Raw genomic sequence first — 19,636 nt, forward strand, 5'->3', positions numbered from 1 at the left:
AAAATAAAGAAGTTATTGTTCTCAAATGCAGATACTTGGAAAAGAATTGCTTTTCTTTCCATAACTGGTTTAACTAAGACGAAGAATTATATAAATGCAAGCTTCCATACTTCCATTGTCTTTAGGAAACAAACTTTGAGCAGAAGGATGGGATGCTGCTGCAGTATGTAATGTTAAGATTAGAAAACAGGAATAATAAGTCTTTTAAATTTGTTTATACTTAGCTAGTTCCTAGAATGAAACAATCTGAACATTGATCCAGGTAAAAGTTTTTCATTTTGATGTCCTGTTTTCAAAAGCACTGAACTCACACACACACTCTGTAGAGCATAGGTGTCAAACACAAGGCCCGCAGGCCATATCTGGCCCGGCGTACAATTATATCCGGCCCGCGAGATCATTTTAGATAGATCTATTATTTTAATTATTAATGGCCCGGCGATATGAAGCGCTGATAACACACAAACTACAGATCCCATAATGCAGCGCAACAACTGCCGATAGGCTACCCGGGAACATTCCCGCGTCAAGCGTCTGTTGCTGTATACAATGCTATTCTGAAGTCAAAGCTAACCCCTAACAATGGCGAAGAGAAAAGTGAAGGCATTTCAAGTGAAGCTGCTCTTATGGGAGACACAAGTGCACCAGTGCAACTTGCCTCATTTTCCCTGTTGCCAAGTAATGTTGAACCAGGTCGGCGCAATGATGTTCCCAAATGTGCACTTTGCTGATAAACTGAGCGCACTTCGCACTGAGTTCGCACGGCGCTTTGGTGACTTTGAAGCACAAAAAATTAATTTCGAGCTGCTTCGCAACCCATCTGCCGTCGGCGTGGAAACTGCACCTGTACAGATTCAGATGGAGCTGATAGAGCTGCAGTGTAATGGGACACTAAAGGCAAAGTACGACACTGCAGGGCCCGTACAGTTTATTCGCTCCATTCCTGAAGCAATGCCTCAGCTCCGTCTACATGCGGCTCGAACCTTGTGCATGTTTGGTAGCACATATCTGTGTGAGAAGCTTTTCTCAGTGATGAAGATTAACAAAACATCACACAGGAGTCGTCTCACTGATGAACACCTGCAGTCCATCCTGAGAATCTCCACAACACAGAACCTTACACCAAACCTAAACAAACTTATTGCCAAGAAAAGATGCCAAGCATCCAGCTCTGACAAAACAGCATAAGAGCAAAGAAAACTGAGTGTTTTGATTTGTTGTTGTTTTAACTTTTGCTGAAAAGCACAAATTTTATTTATATTTTCAGGATTTTTTTGCAGCATGCTCATATTTCTAACTTGTATAATACTGACAGGAGATATTTTTATGGAGAGCAAAATATTTAAGTTATTTAAAGTTTTAGTTTATTTTTTCTGGAATAATATTCCTGTCTGTTTTTATTCATATTTATGTTCAAAAAATGTTTAGTTTTAGTGTGTTCAATAAATGTTTATCCTGTTCGGCCCCCGACCTAAAGTGTGCTTTGAGTTTTGGCCCCATGTGCAATTGAGTTCGACACCTCTGCTGTAGAGTCTTTATAATTTGCTATATTCATAAAAAATGTATAGGCTGATTGAAGGGACATCTTTTTTTCTGTTACCTTAGAACAAGGGGTTTGGAACTATATAACTCTCTTCACCTAGACTTTGACCTGCTTGAAACCTTGCTGCTGAAACCGTAATCCATGATCTTGTGACCTTAACACAGACTATTCTAATTCTATCGAGGTTGATTATCTGCCCTCCACTCTGCAGATCAGAAATTAGTGACTGCAGTAGTGCAGAAAGGTGGTTTTATACGTGCAGTTGTAATATTACTGAATTAACCCAAATTGACATTGGGTTTCCCAAAAATGCATCTGTTCTTTACCCATCCATTTAAGCAATCAGACCAACTTAGATTCAAACAAAAAAATTATTTATCACATGTACATTGAAACATATAGTGAAGTGCATTACTTTGTGCTGGGCAGTCTACAAGTAATCTAATAGTGCTAATCAAGATCTCTTGTACCTAGTCCACACCATTCTTTTCGCCTGTCCACCTTAACCTGACTCCCAGATGCTGCTGCATCTTGACTTCAAGTTACTTAACGTTCTGTTCGCATCCCTTGCCTTCCTTCTTATTTCTATAATTTTTGTTTAATTTGGGCCTCTACCCCCATCACCATCATTTGCAAGAATACCTAAATTCTGGACATTGTTTTTAAAAATCTCTTCTCATCATTGATTCTCCATATAACTTGGAACTCTGACCTATGTTTTGTCGATTTTATCTCTTTCAGCATCAGTCTGCCTCTGGTGTACTGATGTTAGATGTACTGTTGAAAGTGTCCTGACTGGTTGCATTATGGTCTGGTACATCAATTCAAGTGTACATGAACACAAGACCATAAGATAGAGGAGCAGAATTAGACCATTTGACCTGTCGAGTTTACTCCCCCGTTCCCTCATGGCTGATTTATTATCCTTCTCAATCCCATTCTCCTGTCTTTTCCCCATAACCTTTGACTCCCTTGTTAATCAAGAACCTATCTACCTTCACTTTAAATATAGCCAATGACTTGGCTTCTACAGTCATCTGTGGATTTGAATTCCATATATTCATCACCCTTTGGCTAAAGAAATTCCTCTTCAACAGAAGCTTCAGAATTTGGTACACTCAGCCTAATACGTCACAGGCCCATCCCTCCACACCATCAAAAGTATCTACTGTACACCATGCCATTTTCTTACAGCTACCACTGGCTGAAGCCCGAAGCCCTACCCTGCAAGCTACTTCCCTTCAACCATTTGTTTTTGAATCAACTTGCACAACTTTCATTTCTTATTTAGTATAGCAACACGAAGACTACTTTGCAATACAATGGACTATTTTTCTGATGGTGTTCTTTTATATAACGTGTACAATTTATGTTTTTCTTGTAAATGTTGTGTCTCTAATATCTGTAATGCTGCTACAGTTTTTCTTTTCACCTGTACACTAAACGGTGCATTTTCCTGAGATCTTAAGGTACAGTATTAATGTTTGTTTTGTATAAAGGAGGATGCTGGGGATGATGTTTTTCCACAGATAATAAGTAGTTAGCTGTGTTAACATCCTCTGGGATTAGACATTTTGATGCTGTCCATTATCCTAAGAGGATTTAACAGTAATCACTGACTCTGCCACGTAAAAAGTCTGATGACCACTGGCTTCCCCCTAGTAGGATGTACCGGAATTAGTGCTTGTCCTGACGAGTTTTCGGAGAAATATAATTTACTTCCAATCAAGATTCCTGACAGTAAGCAATTTTAAAAATACTAAAAGTAGCACATCAATCTGGTGGATTATTACTTACTGTTGCAATAAACCTTATTTAAAAATATGACATGTATCTATTGGAACTACAGTATATTAGAAATTTAAAAAAATAAAATGTGCCTTTATATGTATTTGATGTCCTCGACATTTTCTAGTTTGGAACTGAATTCAGTATGCTATCTTTTGAAAACTTTTATTAAATGCAGTAAGTACCAATACTATTGGAGTTGTATAAATGTTTATAAGTAGGTGAATTTTGCACTGTAGACTTTTAAGTAATTTCTGTAGTTGAGTGGATTCCAATGGACAATAATTAAATGTTTCTGGGTTTACTCGTAACTATAATGCTTTGTTAATTAAAATTAATGGATGATGAACATGATATTTATATTTCACATGTCTTGTGTAAGATATTTCAGGAAATCACAGCCTAGGGAAAATTTAATCAAATAATTTTTCACATGCATCCCTTGAAAAGAGACAGTTCTCTCTCCCTGACAGGTTAATGCAAACAAGAAATTCATTTGTGAAACTGCAGTTATATTTCTGGGAAACCCATGATCACTAAAGATATTCCCTTGGTTGTATTTAATGTTAAAAAAATCTGCCTTATTGTTTGTGATAATTTTCTAATAATCAAGTTGACAATATTGATTTGCAATGATATTGAAGAATAGCTAAATTCTCTTCAATCTCGCAAGAAAACCTTGTGACATAATTTTAAAAAATAAACACTGTAATTTCGGAAAATCTGAGGTAAAAACGAAAAGCTCTGGAAATCCCTGTCTGAATCAGGAAAGAGTATAGTGTTCCTAGTTTTCTGAAATGATATTCAGTTCCAACTAGTTTGTCTTTAATTAATGTAAGTATTTATCAGGTTGCAGAAAAGTTTCATTCAGAAACTTCAAATTGGATAGCTCGGCATTTCTTCCAAGTAGTTTCATATAGATAGCAGTCTTTATCAGACCAATAATTCCGAGGAACATCAGTTTCTCTTGACAGAAATAGGTTCTGTACCGCATTTGAAACACTGAAAACAAATGGAAATTTCTCCAGGGTAATGATAGAATTATTAATATAAATCTTGACAGACTGCCAAATAAATCTGAGACCTATGAGAATAAGAACCATATTGAGGGGTAAATTTCCTTCACGTTCAATCATTAAGATCTCTGAAATGCTTAATATGGAAGTGGGGCTGGGGACAGGCTTCTTTGTGTGTACGTGTCAAGGTTAGTTAGCCAGAGCAAATCAAGATGTACTTGTTAATCACATAAATATGTAAGCATCAGTGTTTGTTTCTATTGATGTCCCCTTGTATATCTGTTCATTGATAGAACAAATCTATTTACCTCGTCTCTGCTGACGTTGAGATGATCTGTTCAATTGGGATAATCCTGTGTGAGAGCAATTGGTTTCCAACCAGTGCTATTTTTAAACTGTTGATTTCATCATTACCCCCCCCCCCCCCCCCCCCCCCGTCCAGTTAATTAATGGCTTAGAAGCATCTGGGCTATGTATCTGCTTGAAACAGAACCAGACAGATCATAAACATAGCAACACAATTAACAAGGTAATAAAAATAGACTTCCCATTAACTTTGAACAGCACTGTCCTGCATGAAGACAAGTGTGAGGTATTACACTTCAGTAGGACCAACCAAGGTAGGTTTTACATGCTGAACAATAGAGCACTAAAGAGTGTGGTAGAACAAAAGGGTCTGGGAATACAGGTCCATAATCCATTGAAAGTAGTGTCGCAGGTAGATAGGGTAATTAAGAAAGCTTTTGGCACGTTGGCCTTCATAAATCAAAGTCCTGAGTACAGGAGATGGGATGTTATGTTGAAGATGTACAGGACATTGGTGAGGCTGCATTTAGAGATTTGTGTGCAGTTTTAGTCACCTACCTACAGGAAAGATGTAAACAAGGTTGAAAAAGTGCAGAGAAAATTCACAAGAGTATTGCGGCAATTTGAGAACCTGAGTTAGGGAAGAAGAATAGGTTAGGACTTTATTCCTCAGAACACAGAAGATTGAGAAGAGATTTGATAGAGGTATACAAAATTATGAGGGGTATAGATAGGGTAAATGAAAGCAAGGTTTTTCCACTGAGGTTGGGTAGCACTACAACCAGAAGTCATGGGTGAAGGGTGAAAGATGAAAAGTTTAAGAGAAACATGAGGGGAATCTTCTTCACTCAGAGGGTCATGAGAGTGTGAAATGAGCTGCCAGCACAAGTGGTGCATGCAAGTTCAATTTCAATGTTTAAGCGAAGTCTGGATAGGTACATGGATGGTAGGGGTATGGAGGGTTTTGGTGGGAGTAGGCAGTTTAAGTGGATCGGCATGGACTAGGTGGGCCAAAGGAACTGTTTCTGTGTTGTACTTTTCTATGACTTTATTCAATTATGGATCTGATCTACACTCAGTATGGCCACTTTATTAGATACCTTCTTTTCCTAATAAAGTGACCACAGTGTGCGTTGGTTGTCTTCTGCTGCTGTAGACTATCCTCATCAAGGTATTGTGTATTCAGAGATGCTCTTCTGTACACCACTGTAGTAATGTCTGATTATTTGAGTTACTGTCATGTTCCTGTCAGCTTGAACTAGACTGGCCATTCTCCTCTGACCTCTCTCATTAACAAGGTGCTTTCACCCACAGGACTGTCACGCACTGGATTTTTTTTTTGTTTTTCGCACCATTCTCGTGATAGTTGTGCTTGAACATCCCAGGAGATCAGCAGTTTCTGAGGTACTCAAACCAATCTGTCTGGCACCAACGATTATTCCATGACCAAAGTCACTTCGATTATATTTCTTCTCCAATCTGATGTTTGGTCTGAACAATAACTGAACCTCTTGACCATGTCTACGTGCTTTTATGTAATGAGTTGCTGCCACATGATTAGCTGATTAATATGCAGGTTTATGTAATAAAGTAGCCACTGAGTATATACTATTGGTGTGCCAATGAGGGTGCATTATTATTTGATTGACACATCATGTGTTACTTCATTTCCTTCATTTCAGAGTGCATTGGGAATATAACAATGAGTAGATCAAAGAATGAGGTTTGCAGCAGTTTGGGTAAGTAATTTTCCAACTTAATATATGTACTAGAAGGCAATTATGGCCTTTCTTCTAATTAAAATTAATTACCAGTACTTCCACACTGTAAGTATTGGGGGATGTGATCTGGACGGTTTATGGCCTATAGGCAACCTGTTGTCTCAGTGGCAATTTTCCAATTAAAGGTAAAAGTGGCGACCATCTGCTCCCCCAAGCTTGCCCTGTGCAGACTGATGAAGCGATGGAATCATCCAATCATCCAACACACAACTAAACCTTTGATCTCATGGGAATGCCAAGTGAACAGATAAGAAAAAACCAAGCCAATTAGAAGGTATAACCTGGAAAATTCCCCTCTGACTTACTGAGCTCATTAAGAGCACTCCTGCAGACCATGTTGACCCTGCCTAGCTTCCCTTTCATAAGGTATGGCTTCTGCTCCAACGAAGAATTGGTTCAGCTCTCATTTGAAAGCTTGCTATCTGCACAAGTTCACAATTGTGAAAAGATCTACAATCAATTGGTAAAAGAAAACTGGCTAAATCTGCGTATTCCTTGCCCTTGTATAACTTGTCTTCTGCAATCAATCAAACACCAAATCATTAAGTGTAATCCAGTTCTCTATTTGTACCTTTGATAAGAACATATACAGTTTTGCAAGCTTACCTCAGTAACTAAATTTACTGCGGTTGGGAATCATTCTCCTAGTTTTCCTCTGACTATACTGTATCTTTGTGTTACTCATCTAAATGTCTTAAGTATTCATTAACTCTTGAAAATGTGGCCCAATCAATGTCATATGCTAGGATAAAATAATGTGCTGTGTTTTATATAAAATTTCTTTTTAATATAGTCTAATTGATGTGAATTCTCAGTATTAGTCATGAATTTTACATAATTATGTCACTAAATTCCTGATTCCCATAGCTGAGTTCAATTCTAATCATGGTAAAATACTCCACTTCCTCTATAACCAAGAAGGACAAGCAGGCACAAAGAAACGACACAATTTGCAAGATCCCCTCCAAGTGCACGTCATCTTGATATTGATATATTGATGTGCATTCTTATTGGTGGGAATAATTCTCACACTTGTGACTCAGTGAACTTACACTAAATGCTGGAGGAACTCATCAGGTCAGGCAACATCTATGGAGAGGAATAAACAGTCAACATTTCTGGCTGAGACCCTTCATCGGGATTATTACTCAATTATGTTGTGGGAGCACTTGAACTAGAAAGACTGTGATAGTCCAAGGCGGCAAATAGCTCACCAGCACCTACTCAGGGACAATTAGAGACAGGTAATACATGCTATGGGTGGCAGAGATGTAAGGTGCTCCTTCCCTCTGCTAGCCTACAGGTCACCCTTGGAGAAGTTGTAGTATCTGCTTAGTCCTCTCGATCAGGGTCACACGAAGCCATGGGAGCAGGTGGTGGATAGTTGTGTGAGCAGCTGGCAAAGATTAGCACAAGTCCTGGTTATGTGACCACTGACGCCAGGCAGACAATCCCTGAAGAATATTGATAATGGCTGGGGTCACTTGTTTTGTAAAGATACTGCCCAGAAGGTGGCAATGGCAAACCACTCTGTAGATAAATCTGCCAAGAACAGTGATGGTCCTGGAAAGATCATGATCACCCACGTCATACGACACGGCATGTAATGAACAAACTAATACATGCCAGCCTCACCACATAGAGTATATCCTGATAAAAGTGGATGTGATCATATGTAAATATGACAACCGTTTCCCCAACATCTATATCTAAGCCTTTCATGAAGCAAGTGATAAGAAAAAGACTAGGGAACATAGTAGCCAACAGTCAGATGCACAACCACCAATGAGTGTCTTGAGGAAAGTAGTAAAACTATGGCAGATGTGTCCCATCATTTTTACTTAGTCTGTCTTGTAGAATAAATTAAAACAACATAAGGATGTAAGAAACTGGAGCAGAAATTGCCTATAAATCTATCAAAGTATGCTCCACCGTTCAATGAGGTCATGACTGGGTCATGACCTTTGGCCTCAGAATTGTGGGCGGCATGTCAGCGTAATGCTATTATAATGTCAGTGTTCTGGGTTCAGTTCCCTCCTCTGTCTGTAAGGAGCCAAGACCCTGTGGATTTACTCTGGCTGCTCTGGTTTCCTCCCAGATTCCAAAGGCGTTCATTGGGTGTAAATGGGTGGTGTGGGCTCGTTGGGCCAGAGGGCGTTTACCATGCTGTAAGTATCTCTAAATAAAAATCAAATCATAATCTTTGATGTCCCCTGTGTGCATATGCATCGTGCCCATGTATTGGGAGAGGATGAGGAAGCGGCGTGGACCCCACTGGGTAGTTTCTCATTCAGCTATTCTCTGCATTTTGTGTAAAACTAAGTTGAGAAAACTATTTAAGGATCACAGAGGGATGAGAACTCTTTTAAAAATTTTATTAAAAGCTGACCAAATGCCACAAATAAAATAATTACAAACACTGTGAATAATGACAACAATAAAATGAAACCATTTTCCAACGCATCGTGAGAACACACAGACATCCCAGCATGAAGTGCAATTGCCAGTAATGCAGGCTTTACCTAAGTCTTTCCTTGGCCACGCAATCTAGAACCTTTTAAAGCCGAGCTTTGTCTCATCATCTTGTGCTCCTAACCTTTTTTTTTATCTGGTCCACATGTTAAGATACTCCGATTTCATACCCAAAGAAATAAAGACTGAAGAGTCTTAGCCCAAAATGTCAACTCTTTATTCCCCTCCATTAAACCGTTTCTGGAACAATCATAAAGTCTCCTGTGTGAAATAAAATCTGTCAGGAAGCAAATAGTTGCTGCCTGATCTGCTGAGTTCCTCCAGCATTTTGTGTTTGTGTTGCTCTGAATTTCCAGCATCTCTTATGTTTATGATTTGTCTCTCCAAAACTGACTCTTGAATAGGACTAATACTTCACAGCTTCACTATAAGAGACGATGTCCATTAGATGAGATTTTAAACCCAGGATTCTGTCTGGTTTAAGAGGATTTAAAAGTCCCTCCCATGTTGCAATTTTCCTGTGAGTCATCTGCTGTTCTTTTTACTTTGTGTGACCAAACACCAAGGTCGTACGTCTTTCCATCGAAGAATACAATACAAGGTTATAAGATGGAGTTTGTAAGATCCCAAATGCATTGAAAAGGGAATCACCAGAGGAGGTTCAAACTGGCTGCAGGGTGTCAATATATTTAATATTCCAGCCATGATAACAGATATATGTGTATTCTAACTGCACTCTCATTTTGAAATGACAATTTTTATGTCTGTGGTACATCTATAGTACAAATGCCGGCTCTGTTTAGATATTGTATAAATAGGGCCTTTTTTTTTTTACCCTAGTTTTAATGTTAGGCCTCTGCGTTTTATCTCAGTTTCTTAGCTGAACAGTTTAACCCATTTCTGAAATAATCGTTAAGGTCTCCAGTGCTTAGTAAAATCTGTCAGGAAACAAATAGCTTTGAATAATGTAAAAGCTTGTAAATTATTTTAATTATCTGGAACTTTGGAAGCTGTATTGGTAAAAGTCCAATGTATCTGAAAAACATCTAGTCAAAATATCCGAAAATATCCCAACTGCACCTTCATAGTGAAATGACCGGTTTTATTTCTGTGGTACATCAATAGTACAAATGCCCACTTGGTTTAGATATCGTATAAATATGTCTATTTTAACTCGGGTTTTAATGTTGGACCTCTGTGTTTCATCTCAGTTTCTTAGCTAAACAAATTAAACTGTTTCTGGAATAATCATAAAGTCTCCTGTGAGAAATAAAATCTGTCAGGAAGCAAATAGCTTTGAATAGAGTAAAAACTCTTTAATTATTTTAATTATCTGGAACTCTGGAAGCTGTATTGGAAAAATTCCAATGTAACTGAAAAACATCTAGTCAAAATATCCCAAATCAAAATATATTTTAAGTAATAAAAATGTCGGTTAGTTCTGACTCAAGGATTAGAACAATGCTGGTAGGCATTCGCCGTGTTAGTATAAATTTTCCCAAATGCTGTGCAGAAAATCATATCAATTTCAGCAGACCCCATCCATGCAAAGAAACAACTGAAGGTAAAGTAAAAACATTTTGTTCCCTTTCATCAAAGTTGACTTCTTCCTTGACAAGGCATAATGAGAAAATTAGGCTGCTATTGTAGGGTGATGCTATAAGTTTGAAACAAGCCCTTTGCAATCCCCACCCCATGTTCATGTCCAAGTAGCTATCCATGTTAATCCCATTTACCTGCACATGGTCTACAGCCTTCTAGGCACTGAAAATTCCAGTGTTTGACTAGATTATTACTAAATATATATTACCTGTCTCCATCACCCACTCGTGAAGTGCATTCCGGATCTGTTCACTGCCTACTGCCTTGAAACTAGTTTGAATTCAAGGAAATGATCAAGAAAATATGATCTGTCTCAGGTGAGAGGATCAAGGGTAATGCAAGCTGGCACTTGATATATGACATATTTTCTTGAGTGTGTGTAGGAGGCAAAGTGTTCACCAAGTGTTGCTCTGACGGGTATCTGGTCATTCCTAGCGCTTCGAAAATTAAAAAAAAAACGCAGATGCTGGGAAGTCAAAATCAAAGTAAAATTTATTACCAAGGTATGTATATGTGACCAAATCACTACTTTGGGATTCATTTTCTTGCTGGCATTTACTGGAAAAGTAAATAAATGCAATAGAATTTATAAAAAATATATACATTAACAAAGACTGACAAACAAAACAAAAATAGGAAAGGCTGGAAATGCTCAGCATGTCGGGCAGCGTCTGTGGAGAGCAGAACAGTTAATTTTCATGTTTGCAAACATTCTACAGTCCCAAAACATTGACTGTTTCTCTTTTCACAGATACCACTTAAATTGGTGAGCTTCTGCATTTTGTTTTCATTTGCAGAACTATATTTAACTGCCATACTGTTATATAGATGATAATGTATAAGGATAACATATAAGCAAAAGCCTTATCTTGTTAATGCAAACAACATATTTCACTGTATGTTTTGCTGTACTCATGATAAGTAAACTTGAATCCTGAATTATCTATTATTCCTGTCTATAATGCTTATTGTTTTAACAGCAATCTCAACTTATTTGGATGAAGTACCTTTTAAAATTTCTCAAAAGTTCCAGACTATTGCCTTGGAAGAACTCACTCCAAGTCCCTTATCCTTTCCCTATGTGCCTGACTGCACTGAAATATTGAAGCAAGCACAGGTAATGAGATGTTTCGGAGCATTTTAAGTGCTAAACATTGCATTATTAGGTACCATAACTGTGAAACATGATATTTATTTTAATAGACCATTGTTGGTGTTGAATAAACTAATACTTTAAGAATGTTACTCTGGATTTCCAGCAACTGCAGAATCTCTTGTGTTTATTATCAGAGATAATAATAAGTGATTGCACTAAGAGCAATACACCACACCTCATAAATGCATCTGTGATCTTCAAGAAGGAAGCTAAAGTGATGGCTGAGTAACATCATGGGGTAAAACATAGTTAACGATTAACAAGCAATTTGATAGTTACCTATCAAATATCAGTGTATAGATTTAATGGATATAGTAGCATTGATGTTCCAGTACTGTGCAAAAGTCTTAGGCACATGTGGCTGGGGTGCGTAAGACTTCTGTGCAGTATTCTATTTATCAACATGGAGTGCAGAGTGAGTTTGTGAATCTAGTGGGAGCAAAGGACGTTGGGAAAGGCAAGGTTGGAGTGTTGCAGGAGGGGTATGGGACAGGTGGCAGAGAAGGAGTGAAAGGGGTGGAGTGGCACGTGTACAGATACACCCAGACCTGAGACACCAGGCAAGGTATTTTGATTCCAAACCATTGTTTTATTGATCATTTCAGAATGTCTCTCTGGTGCTTCCCATTCCTCCCCTCTCCCTTCCCAACCAGAATTCCCCTCTCCCTGTCCCCTTCCCACTCTCAGTCCCCAGCAGAGACCCATATCAGAATCAGGTTTATCATCACTCACACATGTTCATGAAATTTGTTCTTTTTTTAGCGGCAGTGGTACAGTACAATACATAAAATTACTAAGGTACTATGCAAAAGTCTCAGGCACCCTAGCTAAACATATGTGCCTAAGACTTTTGCACTGCACTGTTTGTCACTAGACTAGTGATCTAGAGTCAGAAGATCGAATCCAGCAACAATACCTGGGGAGGGAATTTAAACACATATAAATAAGTCTGGAGTAAAAGTTAAGTGACAGTAAATGAGGCCTTTATAATTACCAGGTAGGTATAAAATTACTCCTGGTTCAATATTTTACTCTAGAGGTGGAATACTGTCCTCTTTAGCTGAGTTGGCTTGGGCATGAGCTCTCCACTGCTTTCTGAATTAATTTTTTTTATTGAGATACAGCCCGGAATGGACCCTTCCAGGCCTTCGAGCTGTGCTGCCCAGCGATACCCTGATTTAATCCTGACCTAATCACAGGACAATTTACAATGGCCAGTTAACCTACTAGCCGGTACATCCTTGGACTGTGAGAGCAATCCAGAATGCCCAGAGGAAGCTCACGAGGTCACGGGGAGAAAATACAAACTCCTTCTAGGCAGTGGCGGGAATCGAACCCGGGTCGCCAGCACTGTAAAGCTTTGAGCTAACCGCTATGCTAATGTGCCATCCCTAAACAATGGTGTCATCGGCAAATTTGGATATGGCTTTGGAGCTGTGCTTTGCCACACAGTCATGTGCTTATAGAGAATAAGCCAAGGGAACTGGGCACACAGAATAAGATTCTACGGACGTAAAATCAAAATTGAATATTTAGAGAGGTTGCTTAGCAGTAATGGGCACTTAACACATTAAACAATCATTTTCCCTGAAAGCACCATCCGTAGTGTTTTCTGATTAGTAAGTAGAAATAGACTGAGTAACCACCCTGACTGTACAGTGTTGCGTGTATTACCATGATGAGAATTTTGGTGAGGTTTCTGTTATGGTGGTATACATGGCAGAGAAAGTTAACTCGAACTTGTGGAATACCATGTTTAACATAGTATGTGCATCCTCTGTAATCATAAACACAAGATGTCCTGGACATGTAGGAAATCCAGAGAAACACACACGAAGTGCTGGAGGAACTCAGTATGTCAGGCAGCAGCTGCTGTATAGAGAGGAATGAGCAGTCGATATTTCAGGCCGAGACCCTACATCAGTACTGGAAAGGAAGGGGAAAGAAGCCCGAATAAGGTGGGCAGCAGGAAAAGAGCAGGTGCCAGGTGATGGGGAAGTCAGCGAATGAAGTGAAAAGCTGGAAGGTGGATAGGTGGAAGAGGAAAGGGCTTAAGCAGAAGGAATTTGTTAGGAGAGGACAATGGGAGAAAGAACAAGAAGGAAGGTACCAGAAGGAGGAGATGGACAGGTGGTAAGAGAAGGGATGAAAGAGGAACCATTTGGAGAATGGAAAAAAAGGGAAAGAGAGAGAAGGGGTGAAATTACTGGAGGTTAAAGTATTGGATGTTATTGGAACTCACTGTAAGTTGTTGTCTGATGTGCACCCAATATCGATGATGATTCACTAATATTATTTACACGGATCAAAGTGTGCCATAATCTTTTGTAGTGGATTTCAGGCTTCAACTCAATGACTGTTGTCATCCAAACCTTTTCTGCTTTGTTTATTTATAAGTAATAAAAATAAGTAAATTAATCACTCAGATGGCATTCAGACACAAAATAATATTAAGCATTGAATGATTCAGTGTTGTACATCACGATCTGTAGAATTACCTGGTAAGTCAACAATTAAAATCATTTCAATTGCTGACAATCAGGTAATTCTGCAGATTGTAATGTACAACACAGAACCATTTAATTTTCTAAACTGATTTTATCATCCTAAAGAGCTGTGAGTTACATGGTTTCTTGATTTCATAAAACAAAATAATGACTACTTTGTATGAGTAATGTGTGGGAATATGACTGAGAGAGAAAATAAAGAATTAGAAGTATCTCCATTAAGAAATCTTGTGCAATATGAGAGACTGACTTAAAGTTCTGAACTGTCTTTAATTTCTAAAGGCACATTATCCAGAACAGCATACTGGCAGGAGGTTTGAATCATTCATTTATCACATGTATACTGAATCATAAGTGCAATGTGTTGCATTAACAACCAGCACAATCCAATGGTGTGCAAGGGGCAGCCTACAAGAGCCGCCACACATTCTGGTGCCAGCGTAGCATACCTACGATGTTCAGCTGAACTATACGTGTAACAATAACGACAACAGAACAACAGCAACAAAATAACAGCAAAACAGAGTCCCTTTCCTCCTTCGTACCCACCCACTCACATACACAAACAGTCCTCTAACCCCAGGTTAGGCTGCCTCCAAGTCTCCAGCCTCCAGTGGACTTGTGGACTTGCAGACATCAGGCCTCCCACTTCCCCAGTGGACTCACCTTCCCAGGGCTTTGGCCATTGGGCCTCGACTTCCGGATTTCTGATTAATCTTTGGGCTTCAATCTTCATTATCAATCCTAGTACTCCCGCCCTCAAATTAAAAAAATAAATTTCCAGCCACTTGAGCTATGCTGTCCAGTAATCCCCCAACCTAATCCCAGCCTAATTTACAATGAGCAATTATTCTACCAACTGGTGCATTTTGGACAATGGGAGGAAATCAAAGCACTTGGAGGAAACCCACACAGTCACATGGATAATGTGCAAACTCCTTAAAGGCAACGCCCAGACTTGAACCCAGGTCACTAGTAGTGTAAAGCGTTGTGCTAACCACTACACTACCATGCCACCCCAATTCCAGACTCGCTGATGATGGGAGACCCCAAACTCAAGGCCTCGAATGTAGGACTCACCGCCCACCAAGCCTCCAACCTGCAAGGACCTCCAATCCTGCAATCCACCAATCTGGGTTGACTCTCTGACCTGGGGGAGCCACCAGATCTCATTTTCACTGGTCTTTGTCCATAGTGCTTGCCAGCTCAGAAATCTGGGAACACTGTGATTATGAGAAGCCTTGTGGGGAATTTACTATGACAAGGTGTGCAGATATTCCTTGTGTATTTGGAAATAATATTGATACTTTGTCTACGATTAATGTTATATGCAATCATATTTTCTACAGTATGACTTTACACTGGAAAAGAAGGTATTGAAATGGGTGCAAGACCGACTGCCTCGGGAACCTCCAAGGAGCATTCCAACATGTCCACCATTCTGGTTTGCTTTTACTGATCTTGAGGGCGAAGATACTGATGATGCCAATAATGAATCTTGTCAGGCCAGACCTCAGAGGGGTCACATGGTTTTGAGGACCAGAAGGTGTAGGAGTTTCAGTGTGACCGACATTAAACATGTTTGCTTAAAGGGTGCATATGTATCAGACTCAGAAAGTGACGATGGGTACTCTGAGGATGATGAACTCTCATCATCAGATGAAAATGAAAATCAGAAGCTTCCCTCAATACCCTTTCTCAGGAGCAAATTTAGTGTCCATTCCAGATTCCTGGATGTGAGACCAGCCTCTTCGCCGGATAATCCTTCCAGAAGTAGACACAGTGAGAAATGTTTTAATGCCAGTTTAACAAGACTACCTCACATCTCAGGACTGAGGCGCTCCCCTCTTTGTAACAACACTGATGGTGAGGAAGAGGGCAGGAGGGATGGAACAAGTTGGTCACCAGCGTATGGACCAAAAAAACCTTCGAGAAAATTTACCTATCAGCACCCAAACAACAAGAACAGCAGAAATATAAATTTGGCAAGATGTACTGTTGGAAGTCCACCACTTTCCTCTGCCCATTATCACATGGAAAGGTCACCTACGAATAGAGCAAGACCACCATTCAGAAAATACAAAGAACCATTTCAGGTAAGTGTTATGGACATCTTCATAATAGACATAGACTTAGCTGAATCTACAGTGGAGTTCTTATTGATCTCACCTTTTATGTAGAAAGTCTGTATCACATTGAATGTATTTTTCAGCAGTAAATACCTTTTTCAAAGGCAGAGAAACTTGCTGCTTGAAAATACACTTTTAATGCAGAATGGGAAAATTAATAGTCCATTGCTGAAATCAGAGGTCCAGAAATAATAAGGCCGTAAGACTTAAGAGCAGAATTAGGCCTTTTGGCCCATTGACTTGGCCTCCACAGCTGCTCGTGGCAACAAATTCCACAAATTTGCCACCCTCTGACTAAAGTAATTTCTCCGCATCTCAATTCTAAAAGGATGTCCTTCAATCCTGAGGTCATGCCCTCTTGTCCTAGATTCCCCTACCATGGGAAATAACTTTGCCATATCTAATCTGTTCAGGCCTTTTAACATTCGGAATGTTTCTATGAGATCCCCCCTCATTCTCCTGAACTCCAGGGAATACAGCCCAAGAGCTGCCAGATGTTCCTTATATGGTTGAGAAAGAATATTTCAGAATAATGCCCTAAGTTAATTTCTCTGTGCATTCTGTGGGTTTTTACTAATGTACAAGTTGTGGTATAGAGGTTAATACTGTATTCATAGGGATTAAATATGAGCTCAACTTCTTTTCTGCACACTTTGAAAGGGAAAATAAAACTGCACCTGCATGAATCCCTGCAGCATCTGGTGACCCTATGATCTTTGTCTCGGATTACGATGTTAGAACATCTTTCAAGAGGGTAATATCTATGTCAGGGTGCTGTTTATTGACTGCAGCTCAGTACTCAACACGATCATACCTTCAGTTCTAATCAAGAACCTCCAAAACCTGGACTCCTACACCTCTTTTTGCAACTTGAGCCATGATATCTTCACCTGGAAACCACTTTCTGTGCAGATCGCAAATAACATCTCCACCTCACTGACAATTAACATTGGCATACCTCAAGGCCAGCTGGTGGCGTAGTGGCATCTGCACTGGACTTCAGGGCCAAAGGTCCCAAGTTCGAATCCGGCCGGCTCCCTTGCATGCTCTCCATCCGTGACTGGGTTGAGTGTTGACCTCATTTAAAAAAAAAACCTGGAGAGGGATGATGAACAATCGCCAAAAAGATCGGTGCAAAAAGCTTGTCATGACGGCGCCCCGACGACTCCACCAGGAGTCAAGGGTGCACACACACACCATCAAGGATGCATGCTTAGCCCACTGCTTTACTCTCTCTATACCTACGATTGTGGGCTCGACACATAAATTTATGTGCCCAGCCATCCATAAATTTACCAATAACTCAACTATTGTTGGCAGAATTTCAGGTTATTTCGTTGAGGCATACAGGAGTGACATAGGGTTGAGCAACCTTGCATTCAGTGTCAGTAAGGCCAAGGAAGTGATTGTAGACTCTAGGAAAGGGAAGTCGGAGGATCACACACGAGGGATCAGAAGTGGAAAGGATGAGCATTTTCGGATTCCCATGTGTCAACATCTCTGATCTATCCTGGGCCCATCATATTGATGCAATTACAAAGAAGGCATAGCAGCGGCTATATTTCATTAGGAGTTTGAGGAGACTTGGTATGTCACCAAAGTCACTTGTAAGTTTCTACAGATGCACCATGGAGAGCATTCTGACTGGTTGCATCATCATCTGGTGTGGAAGGGCCACTGCACAGGATGGGAAAAGCTGCAGAAGATTGTAAACTCAGCCAGCTCCATCATCAGCACATGCCTCCCCAGCATCCAGGACACCTTTAAAAGAGGATGCCTCATAAGGCAGTATTTATGGTCCCATCCTCTTTGCTGCCATGAGGAAGAGATACAGAAGGCTAAAGGCACAAGCTTAATGTATCAGGAACAGTTTCTTCCCCTCCGTCATCAGATTTCTGAATAGACGTTGAACCTATGAACACTACCTTTGTATTTCTTCCTTCCTATTTGCACTACTTAATTTACTTTTTATATATACTTAATGTAATTTATATTTTTATTATTTTGTACTGCTGCCACCAAAACAACAAATTTCATGAAGTATGCCAGTGATATTCAGCCTGATGCTGATACTGCTTGCACTCTAGAATGGATTACAGCCCAATAAAACTCAAAGTTTAATGCTAGGAATGGCCCAGAATTCAGTCTTATTCTGTAAATCTTTAGCCTCTACCCCAGAAAGCAGTGGAGGTTTAAAACAGGGTCTCCACTCAAACCATTGACTACCTATTTTTATCCACAGATGCTGCCTGACCCACTGAGTTCCTCTGGAACTTTGTGTGTTGGGCCAATGGAGAAATCAGTCTAAGAGTACAGAGGTCCAGAAACCTTTGCTTCACTGGATACAGTTCATACAGTATAGGAGTGAGGCATTTCTGCCCATTGTCCCAATGGTAGATCTCTGAGAAACCTGTCGACTTACTCTCTTAAAATTCTTCTCTTTCAAGCCTTCTTTCAGAAAGCATATTTGTCTGGCACTTCCTTTGATGATATGAACAAAATATTGGGCTCATATAAAGGGAAATGTGAAGAGAAGGCAGGATATCTTCACCACCCTAGTGAACTGTACAACATAATATCACCTATTAAATCTATTATTTATCACTTATTTTTCAACCTGCTTCAATGATTATTCTGTTATATTTAGTTAACATATCATAAAATGGTTACAATAAATTCAATATCAAAGGCAGTTTTCTCATATGAAATAATGACATCCCTATCATGAATTTAGATGCGTTGTTCACTCACTCTTAAGCAACAAATTAGTTAGTAAGTTAGAAATAAACTTTGTAAACAAATCTTGTCTGAGATTGGCAATGACGTTGATTTTCTTTAACTATGTAATGGTTAAGACAACTTCAGGGTCTTAATGAACAGCATCACCTATTCGGCTCTCCTCTGTAGTTGGTGAAAGTTCGTGTCTATTAACAATAAATGGCAAAAGTTATTCTTAAGTCATAAAATCTACAGAGAAGCCTACAAAAAGTACTGGAAGCAGCCTTGTCCACCACAGGAAAAGCCCTCCTCATCATTGAGCACATCTACAAGGAACGCTGTCACAAGAAAGCAGCATCCATCATCAGGGACTCCCACCATCCGGGCCATGCTCTCTTCTCATTGCTGCCATTGGGAAGGAGGTACAGGAACCTTGGGTCCACCAGATTTAGGGACAGTTATAGAGCTTCAAACAGCTGAAGGGTCTCAATCTGAAATGTCGACTGTTAACTCTTTTCCATAGATGCTGCTTGGCCTGCTGAGTTCTTTCAGCATTTTGTGTGTGTTGCTTTGATTTCCAGCATCTGCAGACTTCCTCTTGATTATGCTTCAACCAAC

At 39.6% G+C, this 19,636-nt stretch overlaps 1 protein-coding gene across 3 annotated transcripts in view; it reads left to right on the forward strand.

The window, feature by feature from the left end:
- Positions 1 to 3,173: 3,173 nt before the first annotated feature.
- ubap1lb (ubiquitin associated protein 1-like b) overlaps positions 3,174 to 19,636 on the forward strand; it is a 32,584-nt gene continuing 16,121 nt past the window's right edge. The window contains exons 1-5 of one of the 3 annotated variants that reach the window (XM_073033178.1): positions 3,200 to 3,283; positions 5,968 to 6,057; positions 6,336 to 6,392; positions 11,489 to 11,625; positions 15,521 to 16,267. In XM_073033178.1, coding sequence (XP_072889279.1) covers positions 6,356 to 6,392; positions 11,489 to 11,625; positions 15,521 to 16,267 — 921 coding nt within the window. In that variant the 5' untranslated portion in view covers positions 3,200 to 3,283; positions 5,968 to 6,057; positions 6,336 to 6,355. The other 2 variants (XM_073033176.1, XM_073033177.1) reach the window with 2 other exon arrangements.

This window comes from Hemitrygon akajei, chromosome 30 (assembly GCF_048418815.1).
Source record: "Hemitrygon akajei chromosome 30, sHemAka1.3, whole genome shotgun sequence".
Classification (NCBI taxonomy): Eukaryota; Metazoa; Chordata; class Chondrichthyes; order Myliobatiformes; family Dasyatidae; genus Hemitrygon; species Hemitrygon akajei.